Genomic DNA, 16,938 nt, shown 5'->3' on the forward strand with positions numbered 1-16,938 from the left:
CAAAGATTAAAATCTTAATATTTTAATGCTTTAAAAACATTCTGCAAATTAACGGCTGATCTTGTAGTAATGATATTGAAGGATTTTCTTAATTTTAGAAATTTTTTATACTTATGTATTTTTTAGATATTTTTAAGTATGAACAGTAAGCTTTTACTATTAAAATGCATAATTTGTTAAATTCAATTTTTTTAATTATATTAGAGTAAAATTTAGACATTCTAAATCTTAATATTTTTGAAAATCACGCTTCTCTTTTCCACATATTTATTTATTTACATTAATTGTGTGACAAAAGTTTCATCAACACAATCTTACAGAATTTTACGGAAGAAAAAAAAAAGAAAGAAAGAAAATTTGGGTTTTTACTGTTTGAGTAATATATATTCTGTTAAGACCAGCTTTTATAAGAAATAAGAGATTTATAATAAAATATGACTTAATCTTTCACTTAAAAAAAAATTCAACAAAAAACATAGTTTTGCCTATTTTAGTCATACTAATTTAGTTATTACATTGACTGAAAAAAAAAGCCCTTGAGCATGAAATGATGCTCTAATCTTTAGAAAGTTATGATGTGATTCAAAAATCCTTTGCTTTGGTTTAATATTAATGTTGTAAAAAAAACTGTTTATTCCTAAACCGTGATTATGTAGGCCTTTCTTTAAATGTTGTTAAATTTGTAATATTCTAGAAAATGTCCTTTATGCAGGGTCAAGGATCCTTAAGTCAAACCCTTGGTCCAATGTCAGTAACATTAAATAGCAGTTATCCCAGTGCTGAAAGTCTAATGGGATCATCTCAAATTCCTCCACATAGTAACATTAGTCCCAGGCCTGGATCTTCTGGTAAGTTCGATAATTGTTTTTTATATTTCTTTTACTGTCAGTTATTTTTGGTGTATCTTTTAAAACTTTATTTGATTGTAATAAATTATTCAAAATTAGCTCCATTCTAAAATTGTTTTTTGGTATCAAATAATTTTGGCTTACTTCCCTCTGATTAAAAATGTTATATTTCTTACATATTTTACCTCTTCAAGGACACTGGTTTCACACTTATTTTTAAAAGATTATGAAACTTGTAAAGTAAATTACTTTTTATTACTAAATATGCACATTTTCTGTCCATCACTTTTGTTTTAAATATATTGAGATAAGATCTTTTTATTTAAAATACACTGATATTGGCTAAGTATTATGTCTCTTTTTAATTAAAGACTTCAAAAGGGTTAAACTCATTAAAATGTATGCTTAATTTTTAAATTGTTGAGCTTAATTTTTTTAACTTTCTATGACATTTTTAAACAAATCTAAAAATTTTAGACGTGTACGCTTCAAAGAATTTGACTAATAGTTAAAAACCTGATAAATTTAGCACTTGTGCCAATTGTTATTTATAATCCACCTTTTATCTAGACAATCGATCAGCATGAAATCAGCTTATCTTTATCAGCAATCAGCTTATTTTTATTTGGAAATTATTTTTGTTTTATAAAGTAAATACTGAATCTTAAAACTAAGGAATGCACTTGAAAGCACATTTGTAAAGATGTTTTAAATTATCAGCATAAAATGATATTTTTTAATTATTTTAATTGGTTCAAATTAAATATTATTTTAAATTATAATTCTAGAATGTTTAAAGTCATCCAAGTGAAACGCTATTTTAAATAATCAATATAAAATGTTAACCTGTGTGGAATATTATTTTTTAAATATCTTTATAAAACATTAATTTCCAGGTCTTCTTGATATTAATGGTGTGACAGGCAATGGCTATCATCGATCAATATCACCCTCTATGCCAGGAAACAGTTCACCAATAATGATGAATAAAGTGAATAAACAACATTCACCAACAGGAAATCGGTCATCTAATCTTCGGGTTGTTATACCAAATTCTCATGCAAATTCATCGATGGTAACTAAGTTCTCAATAGCTTTTCAGAAATTAATACATATATATATATATATATATATATATATATATATATTTTAAAAATTTAAATGCAGAATTTATTTTTTTATGGATTAATATTATATTTTTCTATGCCATTTGGTAGAATTAGAAAAATATGTAAATTAAGTTTTTCTCATTAACAGTAAAACCAGAAATTTCATACCTATCATTGAAATGTGAAAAAAAAAATCACTAAAATTTAAATATATATTTTATTTTATTTTAGCAAAATGTGAGGTCAGTCTCTAATTCTATTGGAAATCAAGTGGGAAATGTTAATTCTAGTTCTATACCTAGTATGGCTTATCCGTCCAATCTTTCATCATCTTTTCCTCAAAGTAAGTCTGTAAACAATAATGACATGTTTAGAAAATCAAGTGTTATCAATTTATTAATACCACTGATTATTTGGAGATGTTATGTATTACAATAATTTATTAATAGCTGCTAAGAAACTTTATAATTCTTAATTATTAGTATTGAACACTTTATCACTAGCAGACCTTGGAAGATTTATTTTAATGAATTATTTCCTGAGAATAATTCATCAAAAGTAATTCATGATGATAATTTTGTTTAATATTTTAAAAATAACTTTATTTTGTTTGTTTTTATTCAATGTTTAATTTCAACTTATTATGATCAACTGAACATAATATACTTAAATTTTATCTTATGAATCAATAATTTATTTTTATTATTTTTTTTTATGTTGGAACTTGCAGTTTATCATCAAACTGTAAAGAAAAATTACTATCTCACTTATTGCAAGCCATACATAATGATATTATATATAATATATTTGGAGATGATATGTATTACAATAATTGTTTTAAATCTTCTTAGGAAATATTTTATTGAAACTGCCAGAAGAAAATATCTTAGTATTTCCAGAATTTTTATAATGGTCTAAAACCCACTTCTGTTCAATTATTCAAAAATTGTATGTATATAGGCAAGGAAAAGTAACATAGTGATGTCCTTATACCTTGATAAAGAACAGTGATTACAAATATGAAAATGAAACTTTCTTAGTTTTTACTTTTATCTCGTAAAGAACACATAAATAAGATTTGAGACTTTTATCATGTTAAAAATTTGTTATTTAGCATTACTGTCGATTTTAGCCAATTTCCCTCCGTTTACTCAAATAATTACAAAATATTGAAATGAAACTTTTTTAGTTTTTCTATTTTATTTATCTCATGAAGAGCCGATGGTCAAAAATTTTAGCTTTCTTACTTAATGGGAAGTGAAAAATTTAGTGATGAGTGAGTGAGGTCTTTTCTTTTTGAGTACACCGATTTACAGAATATCATTTAAAATTGATATTGTATCTTTTAAGTTTACTATTATTATATATATATGTGTGTGTGTGTGTGTGTGTATAAANACCTCTTGGCAATGGCTTTATAAATATATATGGTTAAAAATATAAAGAAAACATGGAAAATAATGTAATTAATGAAAAAATACACACAGACACACATATATATATATAATAAATATTATTCATAGTTTGTTTCTATTTATTATGCATTATTCAAATGTTTTACTATTCTTATTTACATTCTTATAAATATGCGTGTTTTAAATTCGAAAGAAATGTTTCCCTTATATTTAAATGAGTTGATGTTGCATACAATTAATTATATGTTGCATGAAATTTCTTTAAATATTTGTATTTAAAATTAGAAAGTACAAAAGTTGATTTTTTTTAATTGACTAATGAATTTATGTAAAAAAAAAAATATTAAAAAAAAACTATAGTATTCAATCAGCCAAGCTTAATTCACTGTATATGGTTTCTGTACAGTATATTATTGAAAAATTTGTGACAAACCTTCATAACTAAATATCTAAAAGAGGAAACGTCTGATAAGCAATAAGAATGTTATTTTTTATTAATGTATATCCATCCATTTTGTTAATGTATATATTTATTGTTACATTTTGTTTTATAGGAAAAACTTAATTAAAAAAAAGTATATCTTTTTCCATAATACCAAAAATAATTATCTTAAGTTTATTGTTCAGTTTAAATTTGAATTTTTATTGTTGATAATGATTAGTGTTTTATTTTTTGTTATTTGTGTTATATGCAATCTATGCTCATTAATTTTCTTTTTTAGATGACTTTCAGCTTGGTTCAGATTTGGGTTTATCAGGGTTCAATTCTCCCAGTTTATTGCAAAACTGGTCTCAAGGACCATTGTCCAATGTTCAAGGACTCACCCATTCAAGGTAAATATACCTCTGTTCTTAAGTTACGGCTTTTGAGACTTACCTACAATATTCAATTTTCGCTTATCCTGAGCCGCTCGTATTTACACATACAAGAACAATTATTCTCACTTCGGAAAGCTTCCCATTCGTGCATTTTTCTTCTTTAAATTTTCATGTCTGATTAGGAGTCATTTTGTAAAACAGTCCAGTTTAGGACACACAAAGCCTTTTTTTTATTATTCTTTCATCAAACTCATTGGCTTTAACTTGAACCAAGGGTCCGGCCACAGGAAGATTTTTACTCTGTTAAATCGTGAACCATATTAGCAGGGCTTCTTTCCTGTTTTCTTTCAACCTGATATTGTATCTTTAAAGAGTCAATATTTTTTTGTTAAGAGTTGCATTGCGATTTTTCCAAATTTTTGAATCTTTAGACTTTGAGAAGGAAATTTCTTAAACAGTGCAGGTTGACTAATTCCGTCTGCAATACGTTTGACAAATTTCACCTTATCCTCTTTCGAAAATACTTTCCTTTTTACAGAATTCACCATTTTCACTGCTCTAATTTAAAGTGATAAGCATAAAGACTAAAATTTGACTCAATGTATAGATTAGTTGTTATTTGCAGTCACAATTCGTGTAAGTTTAAACCTGGAGATCTGAAAAAAAGTCTATGTGAAACTGAAATTTGACTCCACTATAAACTATCAATTTCTTAGCTATTACTTGAATTAAATATAGTTTGGACAGGACCACTTGAAAAGTTCTCCATAACTGAGTATTCACTATATACCTAGTTCATTAGATTGAGATTCGACTGTAACACCAATTTAAGCAGAGTGTGTTGCTTCTTCTATAGTGCCTGTCGCATTCGTTTTTAAAAGTGGATTTGGTCTAGTATTGTTGTTACTCTTTTATATAATCTTCCTGTTATCAAAAGTTAGGATTAAGAATATATTTTTTGCATAATGGTAAATTTGAAACTCATGTAAATATACTATATATTCAGTCAACTCTTAATTTGAACTCAGAGGCATGCAAGAATTTAAAATTAATTGAAATTTCAAATTAGCATTATCTCTTGTGCTATTGTTTCTAGATTCAATAAAATCTTTAACTATGTAATCTCTTCTTCTTCAGTTTATTGGGCCAGCTACTGCATTACAGAGTGTCATCTTTCATAGCTTAAGCTATTTTTCGATTTTCTGTAACAAAGACTGGGTGTTTTATATTATACTTTCACTATTCATGTCATAATAGTTAAAAATCCTATACTTTATAATGTCCTCAATAGTTTCAGAACTAGATTAATTCAGCATACATCTATTTTTAAATTAAAAAATAAACAAAGAAAGTGATGTAGAAATAATTTCTCCACTAAAAACTAAGCAATGTGATTTGTAAATACTAGAAGTGTAATCATAAACATTTTATTTTTTTAAATGATCAAGAAGAAAATAAATATTATTGACTTTGAAATTCTAATACAAATTTTAAATGCCGCTTGTAGACCAATATTTTTTCACCAAATTTTCGTATTTTTTAATGGTGGAGCTTTGAATGTTGAATATTATTATATAAAATGTTATATCTTTGTTCAAAAATACTTTATTAAATATTGTAACCTTCCCATGTATATCTCTTATCAGCCTATTTAAACTCTTACTTTTTTTGCAGTCCAAGCTCTACCATCAGTAGTTTACCTCATCTCTCTGTTAGTAGTGCAACTCCACCTCCATCATCATCTCCCTTACCAATCAAAATAAAAAGTGAACCAATTTCTCCACCACGTGATAATTCTCTTAATCTTCATCGACCTTCTTCTGATCAAGGTCATTTATCTCCTGGTCATTCACTTGCCCCATCTACATCCTCCTCTCCAGACCCAAACATGGACTATGATCCTCATATCAGCAAAAGGCCACGTCTTACTGCAGATGGCTGGGCCACGTAGTAAAATGTATTCTTTGTGAAATAGTATTCACAGAATTTTTATGGTGATTTACTGAAGGCATTAATGCCCAAATGTGGGTGTCATCATTTTTTACTGTTATTGCATTAATACCTGAACTCCCACTGGTGCATTTAAATAAATTTTTAAGAGATTAGGATAAAAATCTCATTATATTCACTGAAGAAAGACACAGTGAATGAAAGATTGTGACTTTGTTATAAAATATTTACAAGTGCACACATTTTCATTGCATTCTGGTACTGTTGTGGACAAACTCTAAGAACTAAAAGAATTTGATCATATTTGTGTTGGACAAGCAGTTCCTTTATTCTTCATTAATTAAAGTTTTGAAGAAATGGACACTATTGACTGTCTGCCCAACTTTGTAATTCTTATATTATAAATGTAAAATTCATTGTTTATTATTTCATAGTGATATTGCCATCAACATAGAGTAATTTTTATATCATTATTCAACTGTGTGAAGTGATCTTAAAGTTTGTTGTTGGCAACCAAATCTTTTTTATACTATTAGTTTGCACAAACTGATAATTGTTTTGTTAGACAAAAGATATTAGGAGAAATCTATTTTCTGTAGCAACATTCCTTGTAGTTGCCCCAGATTGGAAGTGTGTAAAGAAATAACTTAATCAGGGGAAGTACTCAAAAAACAGTTTCATGTGCATAAATTTGTATCGATTACTTCTGTTAATTAGTACTTAAAACATTTTATTATAATGTTGTAGTTTCAACTCTGATATAGTTTTCTCATAGTAAAACACATTTAACAATGTTAAAAACTCTCAATATTTTTTAAAACAAAATTTTTTTTATTTAATTAAAAGTTTTATAAGCTGATGTGCTGTTTGACTGTATAGTATGTTCCATTAGGATATTTGTCACATAGCATGCTTCTTGTCAGATGTCTTGTAAAAACAGAACATATTGTATCTTCCATATGTGGGTTGTTGCTTAATATGTGGTTCATAGATAAATTATGTATCTGATTTAACCTAAGCAAAGAGTTGAAGCTATTATTTAATTTGTACATTAAAGAGATTTGTATAATTAAGTGTTGTTTTTGTGTAACCACTTCTAGTAGTTAATGAATCTGACTTTTATTGATTGCTTTTATTTTCTTGATAATTTTATTAAACCAAAATCTAGTTCATTTAAATTTAGAAAATAGAAATCTTAAGGCATTTATTAAAAAAGTGGCTTTAGTGAGAGTTATAGATCAGTTTATATAGAACGTATAGTTTTATTATGCATTGCATATGCAAATTCAGATCTGAAGACGGTCCAAGTTTTTTGCTATAGATTTGACAATCATGAATGTTTGCTGCTGTGTCTGAAATTGCCTTCTTTGCCTATCACTGAATTTTCAGTGTTTAAGTATTAAAACACTAAAACTTTCATACATGTGAGAAAAGTCTGATCAGTGCCTAAGTTTTTGCACAAATAGTTAACACATAAAATTTTATTTAAGATGATTTGTAATTGACATTTACGAATATAGTCTTTGATAGGTGGCTGCCTTTCTTTACATTAGAACAAATTATATGTACTTCCCCCAAAAAGTAGTCTAAATATAAAAATACCTATTTGTTTTTACCAAATTTTTTTTCTATTACCAAATCCACTGAAGCTTTAAAAAAGAACTGTGCATTGACTTCCGATTCAAAAAAAAAAAAAGATTATGCTGTTAATATACTATAGTAAACAGAACTATCTGGTATTTGCAAAATAAATCCTATAATAATAACACTTGGTTAAAATATTAAGTCATTGTACTCTAATTCTCTATTAATTAATTTTGTCAAAGTATTATAACTATGACCCTATTTAACGGATTTTATTTTACTTTCAGAATAGTTTAATCAAAATAGTTATAGCTATTGATGTTTATAGCAGTTGCTTGCATATAAAACTCAAACTTTTTTTTAAAATTTACTTATTTGTTTATTATTTTTTTTTATGTTTCTGTTGAATAACAAAGAGCACGATTTCTAACTCTGTTCTAACTTGTTTTAATAAGTTGTGAACATTTTTACTTTCAAAATTCATTCCTTTTATTTGATTTTAATTAGTTTTCTGCTTTCAATGTTATGTAAAATATCCCCAGTATAGCCACCTATCAATATAAAAATAGTAGATCAAACTGTGCTATAATTAATACTATTTTTAAATCATATCATCCTAATATGACAGCTTTATTTTCCCATATTCCTATATATTTATTCATGAGGCATATTATAAGTATATTCAATATTGAAATTAGTCTATAGAATATATCTCTGAAGGTAGGAGCTACTTTTTTAGCACTTTAACCAATATGAATGAATTCACATACCTATAACCAATTTTATTAAACTTTGATGCATACTTTTTTACTAAATCAGATTATACATTTTATAAATGAGCAAAGTAGTTTTCAGAAACAATAGAAGTGCTCATTTTACAACACATCAAACACAGCAGTGAGAACGGTATATTTTAAGAAAGATATTTTGATAGTTTTATCTAATGTTTGAATCATTTGACTTCAGCTAGCTAATATATAAACTAAGAGAATATTAAAAACCCATTTTGAGAGACTAACATATTTTTCCACATAAAAATATTTAAAATTTTGTATTCATATTCTTAATATTTTTTCATGTCATACTATTATTTCATGATCTAATTTTTTCCCTACCTAACAAGTTTAATGTGATATAATGTAATGTTACAATATTATGTCGTTGCTTCTTTTTTATTTTATTATTCTGCTGTATATCATGCAGAAATAATTAACAGAGGTTGCATGTTTCTGCTGATTAAATTTTTTTGTTTCATTATCTATAAGTAAAAAAAAATTATGCATTTAAAAAAAATTCTAATTTTGGTAATATCTACAGTCAATGATGCTAATTGATGAAATATAATTTAGTGTATAAGATTTTTAAAAAATTCCCTTTATATTCACTAATTAATAAACTTAATAGTTTCTTTATAACTAATCACTGAGCTTAATGCATATAAATTGTTATTATTTAATCTGCTGCAAGATTTAAAGCAAAAATTTAAATAAATTTTAGTAATTTTTCAAATTTAAACAAACCTAAATTATCTAAAATGTTTTTACGTGTTTATATGTTTAATATTTAGCTAGCTCTATTTATTTTTGAAGCAGTTTCAAACATTGCAACCTAAGTTTTATAAACTAGATTGTTGTAATAGATAGTAAGTTGCTTGCAAAATGACTAGTCCTTTAAAAAATTTCCTTGTTCTGTTTAAATAATTTTACTGTGAAAGTAAATATGTTATAATGATTGTTTTTTTCAAATATATACGATATGTATATAATAAATGTGTACATTTGTAAGTAGCTATATATATGTGTATAATCATATATACTGATATAAAGTTCAGATACCCTAAATAGTTTATGATAATGTTTTCAAAACAAATTTGCGAAAAATGCAACAGCTGTTGAGAGTATCTTTTGATACTATATTTTCATTATGTTTATTACAGGGAGCATTTTTTGTTGATGATGACTGTTAATGTTTACAGAAGAAAAACTAATCTAAAGTTTGCATGTACTTTTTCCTGTTGTTTCAGAAATATGTTTTTAAATTTTATTTAAAATATAGTATTTAAATATGACTATGTAATATTTTTACAATATGCCAAAAATATTTTGTCTAACATGGTATTTATTTTTAATTAAATTTTATTCCCTTGGCAGACGATGAAATTTTGTTTTTTTACAAAGAAAGATTGCCCTTCTTCAAGTTTTTTTCAGAAATTATGTGTGATTTGTGAATATATTTTATAAGTGATCTACTTTATTTAGTCAAATTTATCAAAAATTATACAGTATAAATTTATTTAAATATAATATTTTGTCAGTATATTTATGAGAATGATTTGAGTTATATTTTTTTTTTATTCTGAGAATGAATGTTGTTACTGATTCTTTTTTATATTCTCTTGACTTCACTTTATTTACTTAAAAAATATCTCTTTTTAAATTTGTGAGTTAAAAATTTCTTACAAATATATATAATCCAAATTCATAACTTTTGTCTTTTTAATTGTATTGAAGTTTTCATTTGTATTTAAATTTTCATATTATTTCATCTGTATGCTGATAAATAAAGAAATGTGACAAATTTTTGCATCAGATAAAAGTATTATATTAAAATTATTTATGTTAGTTTAACTATGTTTAACATTTTTTTGTCTTTAGATTTTGCTTCTTTAAATTTTAAAGTTTTAAATGACTTAATTTTAAATAATGACATAAATATTCTTCCAATAGGATGTGTGCCATATCTGAATATAAAGTTAATGAGTATAATATTGAATTAATAGAGTGCAATATTTGTTTATGCATAACTTCTCTATGAGTGTCTCCTAATTCAGAATCTGTATATAAGACTTATAATATATTGCATGCTAGAGAGATAATATATGTGTCAAACATATGACATTTCTTTATTAATTATTTTGAAAAAGAATTATCTTATAAAGCCTTTTGTTTTAAATTAACTTTCCTAACTACTTAAAAATATTTTAATGAACATGTATATTTTGTTCAGTAATTTATAATATGGCTATTTTTGTTTAAATAATAATTTTCTTTATCTCTGAAGTTCAGAGATTGTATAGTTATGTACTGGCGTTGATGTATTATCTCATTAGGACAAATGTCTTTCTTGTTTTGTTCTGTCAAAAATAAATGGAAGTTTATGTGGCTAGAACACTTATTTTTCTTGAATTCGTTTTCTTTGTTTTTATTTATTTATTTTTTCATAAATTATAGAGGTTAGGGCAGCTATTGTGGACAATTTTGATAAATTTGTCTAAACAGTTCATTCAGTATCATTTTGAACATGTCTATACATTTTATTTTTAAATTTTAAATCTTAACTCCATTCACTAAACAAGTGATGTGCAACAATAAGCATAACATATTTCCTATAATAAAAAAAATAAATAATAATTTAATTTTCTCAATAAATTAATATCTTTTTATTCAGTAACATTGGCATGGAAGAGAAAATCATTCAATTTGAAGACACTACCTCAACTAGCATTTGCACAGAATATGAAAACTGATACATGGTTACTACATTACTTTAATTTTGTAAAAATGAATTGTTATATTTAATTCTTACCGCCAATACATATTAAATTTGAAAGTCAAGAAAGGGAGAATAAACATTAAACAAAGCCATGACAATAGTTTGTAACAATTCATAGCCAATGCTTTGATTCCTTAACCAAAAAAAGTTAATGTTTTACATGATTTTATAATTTTATGAAGGCAGGGAAGTGTCATGTGAGACTCAGACCATGCAGATACACTTTACACTTATTTAAAAATTTATTATTTTAAGTTTATCATAGTCAAAAATAGTTTTAAATATGTACATCAAAATGAAAAATCATTTCACTGCAACTTGAGCTTTAAATATGCAAAAGCAACATAAAGATATTAGGTTACTTTTGATTGATTATATTACAATCAATTGGATATTGGCAGATTATTGTTATTGATCATTTTGCCACATTATTAAATCCTTCATGATTTAAATAACATTTATTTTGTTCAAATAATATTATTTTTTTATGTTTATTTTGCTTCTTTGTGACAATGAAACATGGGCAATTGGAAAATTAACCCTCTTCAACGATTTCAAAACCTCATCAATATATTTCTTCAGTTCCATTTTCAACCAATAACAAATTCTTCTACAAATCTTCAGACTGCACCAATCTCCTTGACAGTATGCTAGTTTGCACATATACATTTTTAATGTCTTTTTTAACACTAAACATACCATAACCGGCCAAATGACCGTTTAAGAACTTTTGCATCGAAAATGCGCTTGTCATCTTATCGTTTTTGTACATTGGACTTCATAACTTTTTCTAACATTTATATAAAGTTAATATTCTATTATTATTTGTATTTTGTTTGTTTCAAATAATACTTGTCGTATACCTATTTCTACCACAACCGGTCATTTGACTGGGAGAACAATTTGTTACTTTAAAAGGTTATAGGATCAGAAATTACAATGTAATGCATGTTCCATGTATTGCATTCAATTAGTTGCACATTTTTGCAAAGACTATTGCGTAGTTAGTTCAACCAGAATAACTGAATTTAAATTTCAAGAAAGTACCTAAAATTTTAGATTGGCATTTTTGTGTAAAAAAAATTGACAAAAATTAAATGTTTTGGTTTATGTTGGTTAAATGTTTAGCTTTTATTTTATTTTGTTAGCTTTACTTCAATTCAAACTAACTGCCAGTTTTCACCCAGAAAAATGTCGAAATAATCAAGACAGCACAAGTTCTTAGAAGAAATAATAAGAATTATAGTTATAGAAATAATAATTAGAAGAAATATGTTTGCGGAAAATGTACAATGTAAACACCCTGTATATGTAAAAAATGTGTTGCTCAATGAATAAAAAAGTTTTATTCTTTGTATTTGTAATACATAAAAATTGGCTATATACAATTTTGTTGAATTATAATAAAGTTTTTTTTAGTTTATTTCCTTCCTAACATCCATATTTCATACATTCAATCAAGAAATAATAAGTCCAGTCATTTTACCGACTATGGTAGAAATAGGTATATATTAAGTGTTGGTATGTTTAGTGTTAAAAAAAAATCTTTGGCTTTGTTCACACTAGCCTTATAGCATGGAGCTAGTGCGATATTTTTTAAAATTTATTTATATTTTCCTCCCCAACTGTTATAAAACCTCTAAAACGTATTTCTAACTTTGTCCTTTTTTTATTGAATTTGATTAAACTTTATTTATTATTTTATTATACAGTGACATTTCCAAACAAGAATATCAACACTTTTTCAATGTTAAGGTGATAGTTGAATTTTTATTTTTTTAGAAATTAGAGAAAAACGTCCAGGTTGATGGAATTCCATGTACTGACATTGTCAGCATCATAATCAATACAGTGAACACACACAATCATTCACTATTCCCATAGGTACTTGACTTTGTCTATTTTTTTATTGCTATTCAGATATTCTTAGATAGATGTTATCATGAATATTTTAATATTTTTTTTAAATATAATTTCCATTCAATTCCTATTTATCCTGACATATCATATTTAAGCTTTTTTTTAAAAACTACTTTGGTGCAATTTATTAAAAAAAAAGTCTAAGAAATAAGAGCTTTTAAAATCAAAATTTTTTAAATTTGAATTATTTAAAAAAATTAAATATATTTGTGTTTACAGTTTAATTTAAATACTTAAGTATTAATTTAAATCAAATGAAGAATTATATTTTATTGTTCATTTTAATTTTATTTTATTGTTCTTACTTTTACTATTATAAAACACTTTAAAAATATATAGTTATAATGAAGCTTATAAAAAAGTTAAGACACCTATCTGATTTTTTTTTTTTTTTTTTAGATTTTCCTTTTGCAAAATAGTTAAATTATCAGAAATATGTCTCGTTAAATGTCAGTATCACCAGGTGAATTAAACCCTCTACAAAAGGATCTAGAAAGTTCTATTGCTTAAAGTGGATGAAATTTGTTCTAGAATTTATTCAAATGATGCACTTAACGTTTATCAACTCAAAAAAATATTGCAAAAAACCGCCTGTAGAAATATCTAAGCTAATGTAACTTCACTTACCTGTCCTCTGGATATTCATCAAAAATCAATCAATTAGATAGCAACTAATAGGAATATGTTTCTATTGAGATGGGAAAACGTTTTTTTTTTTTCATATTACAGAGTGACTTTTAAATATAACGCTGAACTTCCTTGGTTTCAGTCTCAAAGAAAAAATTTCAGACCTGGCAATGTGTTTTTCAGAGTTTATCCAGAAAAGTTTTATTTTCCAAAACCATTTATTCTGAAATGCATGGGATAAACTAAATATGTTAGCTGTAAGCATAGAAGAAATGCAGTGGCAGAGAGAATTTTGATGCCATGGTTGGTGGTTGGCAATTGTCTATACTTCACATTTTTTTCAGTTTATACTTCACATTTTTTTCAAATGTCTTTCTAAGAAGCTAAAATCACTAATTTTGATTCCATAATGTGCAGATTAATTTTAATGCAAAATTAAATAGCATTTTTTTTTTCTGTTATCGATGTATTTTGTACTGTATGGTGCAATTTACCACACACTGTAAGCTTAAAAGTTACTTCTGTAATAAAGAAAAAAAATTTATCGCAGTCACAGCTATTTCAAAAAATTTCCACGCTACTAACTCCTAGAACGCAAAAATTACTCGATAGTAAAAATTTGAAATTTCATGTACGTTTCACAAAATGTTTAAGGAACATTTTGATCTGAAAATGTTATTTTTGTATGCATCGACTGGTTTTTGAATCGTTTTAATGTTAAATTCAATATTCCCTTCTGTACCGCGTAATAGTTCAGTTTTGCAAGTAAAGTTATTAGTATTGCAACCACGTAAAATATCTAATGATATTGTGTCCAGTTTTGTACAAACTTCGAAATGGTTATGCCCATTAAAATGTAAATTTTTTTTTTTTAATTGTTTCATAGTGTAATTTTATGGACAAAAAAAGGATTATTTCAATCAGGGGATTCTATGTTAATATATATTGTAAATAAATGGAGACTTAAAATTTCTCTCTATGATTTCTTAAAATGCTAATTTCTCCATACTCGCTCTTTATCTCCATTTGAGATGAAGAGTGAGTCCATCGGCTTACAATATAAAATTCAAACAATATAGCTGAAATTTTTAATAATTTTTCAATATACAAATTTTAAATTTGCGTTCGAGAAGCGAATATTAACTAACTTACATTTGAAAAAAAACTTGCCACATATGGCTGCTGTTTGTCTGCCTATGTCTTCTTTTCTCTGCAGAGAGGAAAGTAGACTCTCCACCAAGATTTCTGTTTCACTCTGCAGAAGCTTTTTACCTATTGGCATGAGCCTGCAACTAATTAATTATTGTTTAACACATATCATCACGAAACATTCTTTCTTCTACGATTTAAATTTGCTTTTATAATTATGAAATTTAAGTCACAAAAAATAGACACAAAAAGTTAAGGAGGTGAGAAACGAAATTTCGAAAAATACGAGTTTTTTATTTCTCAGGAACTATTGGACCGATTTTGCTAACATTTTATTTTTTGACATTTAAAATTGCATTCTTTCAAATGATCAATTTTTCATCGATGAAAAAATTGTATACCTTACAATTCTAAAGTTTTTCCACTGTCATTAAATAAAATAGTAAATAAATATTTACTAAAAGTTATATTATTTTGTATGAAATTATCTTTAGAAAAACGAATTTTATAATTGTAAGCAAACTTTTTTCAATTCTCTTTTGGGATATAGGGAAATACGCAAAAAATAATTTAAGATTAAAGGGCCAAACTTTAAAGCGTGCTCCTGACCAAACTATTAAAACAATATTTCCATCCATCGAAAAAAGGTATGCTTAATCAGAGAAAGTACGTTTTTGTGTCTAATTTCCTAACTTAAAATATCATTTGCTATGTTTTATGGTGGTCGTGTGAGTGTCATAGATCTCATGCAACATCCACAGTGTGTCTTATCCACACTAAACCTACCACGGACGTGTATAAGATATCTGTACCTCAACCAAGATAGATAATCTGTAAACGAGCTTTAGAAAGACGTCTAGTATTCATCCATGCGTGGTCTACGACCTCTAATGGACTCTGGAAAAAATCTAGACGTCTAATGGACGAATTGTGCTGTATGGGAAATACATTAAAGAAGTTAAATCATTAAAAAAATAACTAAAAAATATTTATCTATTCGAAAAAATTAGTAAAAAATGCAACAGACGAGAAAGAGGGAGACAAACAAACGAAACTTGGGATATATGCTCAGAAATAGGTGAGAAAAAAAACATTTATCCCCTTATCTTAAGTAAGGTCAGACCTCCCATAGTGATTAATCCAATAAAACATATCCCTCTGTAACTTATCCTCTGTGAAGGGCTGGCTCCTCAACGACCTGTGCTCAAAATCGAGCACTTTGCTGTAGAGCTGTTTTACCAGGACCGATACCGCACACATTTGGTCCCTTAGCAGGTTGTTCAAAGTGCTCAGCAGTTGTTCAAAGTGTTACCCTTAGCAGGTCACCAGTGTTGCTAAATCTTTATTTGCAATAAAATGAATACGTTTTATTTACTTTTTCTCTCGAAAATAAATGACGCATGATTTAGCGTAGCTCTCAATGACGTTTATTACAAAACCGCGTCTTCAATAAATTAAGGTCCCGCAGTGGACTGATCGTTAGGACACGGTTCCCAGAAGATCACCGAAGTCAAGCATCACTGGCTACGGTCAGTGTGCGGGTGGGTGACCACTTGGATCAGTCTGCGTAGGGACCGAGGGTGTGCGAAATTGGTCCTCGTTAAACTGTGCTACCGTAGAGTGCTCGACTTCGCGCGCAGGCCGTCGGGCTACGGAAGCGGGGGTGCCATCCTCTCCGCAGAGGATCAAAATTGTGATGGCATGTCTTCGGATCATCCTCCGAGATGTTTCCCAGACCGTCGCCAATAGTCCTTTGTGCAGCTCTAGTGCGACGTAAATTAACAACAACAATAAGTTAAGTAAAGGAGCATTCTCCTCGAATGTGATTACCGCGCCTCAGATCATCGCCGAGAAAAAAAAAGGAACATGTTTGGTGAGCTTTTTGTAATAGAATATATTTCATAAATCAGGATCCCGCAGTGGACTGATCGTTAAGACACGGTTCCCAGCAGATCACCGAAGTCA

The 16,938-nt window shown here is 27.0% G+C and overlaps 1 protein-coding gene across 1 annotated transcript in view; it reads left to right on the forward strand.

Moving 5' to 3' along the window:
• Positions 1 to 7,837, forward strand: part of LOC107445920 (myocyte-specific enhancer factor 2-like) — a gene marked incomplete at its 5' end in the record, with an annotated part of 58,617 nt that extends 50,780 nt beyond the window's left edge. Inside the window, 5 exon segments of the mRNA NM_001323815.1 lie at positions 713 to 848; positions 1,745 to 1,923; positions 2,189 to 2,300; positions 4,095 to 4,206; positions 5,866 to 7,837. Coding sequence (NP_001310744.1) covers positions 713 to 848; positions 1,745 to 1,923; positions 2,189 to 2,300; positions 4,095 to 4,206; positions 5,866 to 6,142 — 816 coding nt within the window. The 3' untranslated portion in view covers positions 6,143 to 7,837.
• Between the last annotated feature and the right edge of the window lie 9,101 nt (positions 7,838 to 16,938).

Source organism: Parasteatoda tepidariorum, chromosome X1 (genome assembly GCF_043381705.1).
Source record: "Parasteatoda tepidariorum isolate YZ-2023 chromosome X1, CAS_Ptep_4.0, whole genome shotgun sequence".
NCBI classification, from domain to species: domain Eukaryota; kingdom Metazoa; phylum Arthropoda; class Arachnida; order Araneae; family Theridiidae; genus Parasteatoda; species Parasteatoda tepidariorum.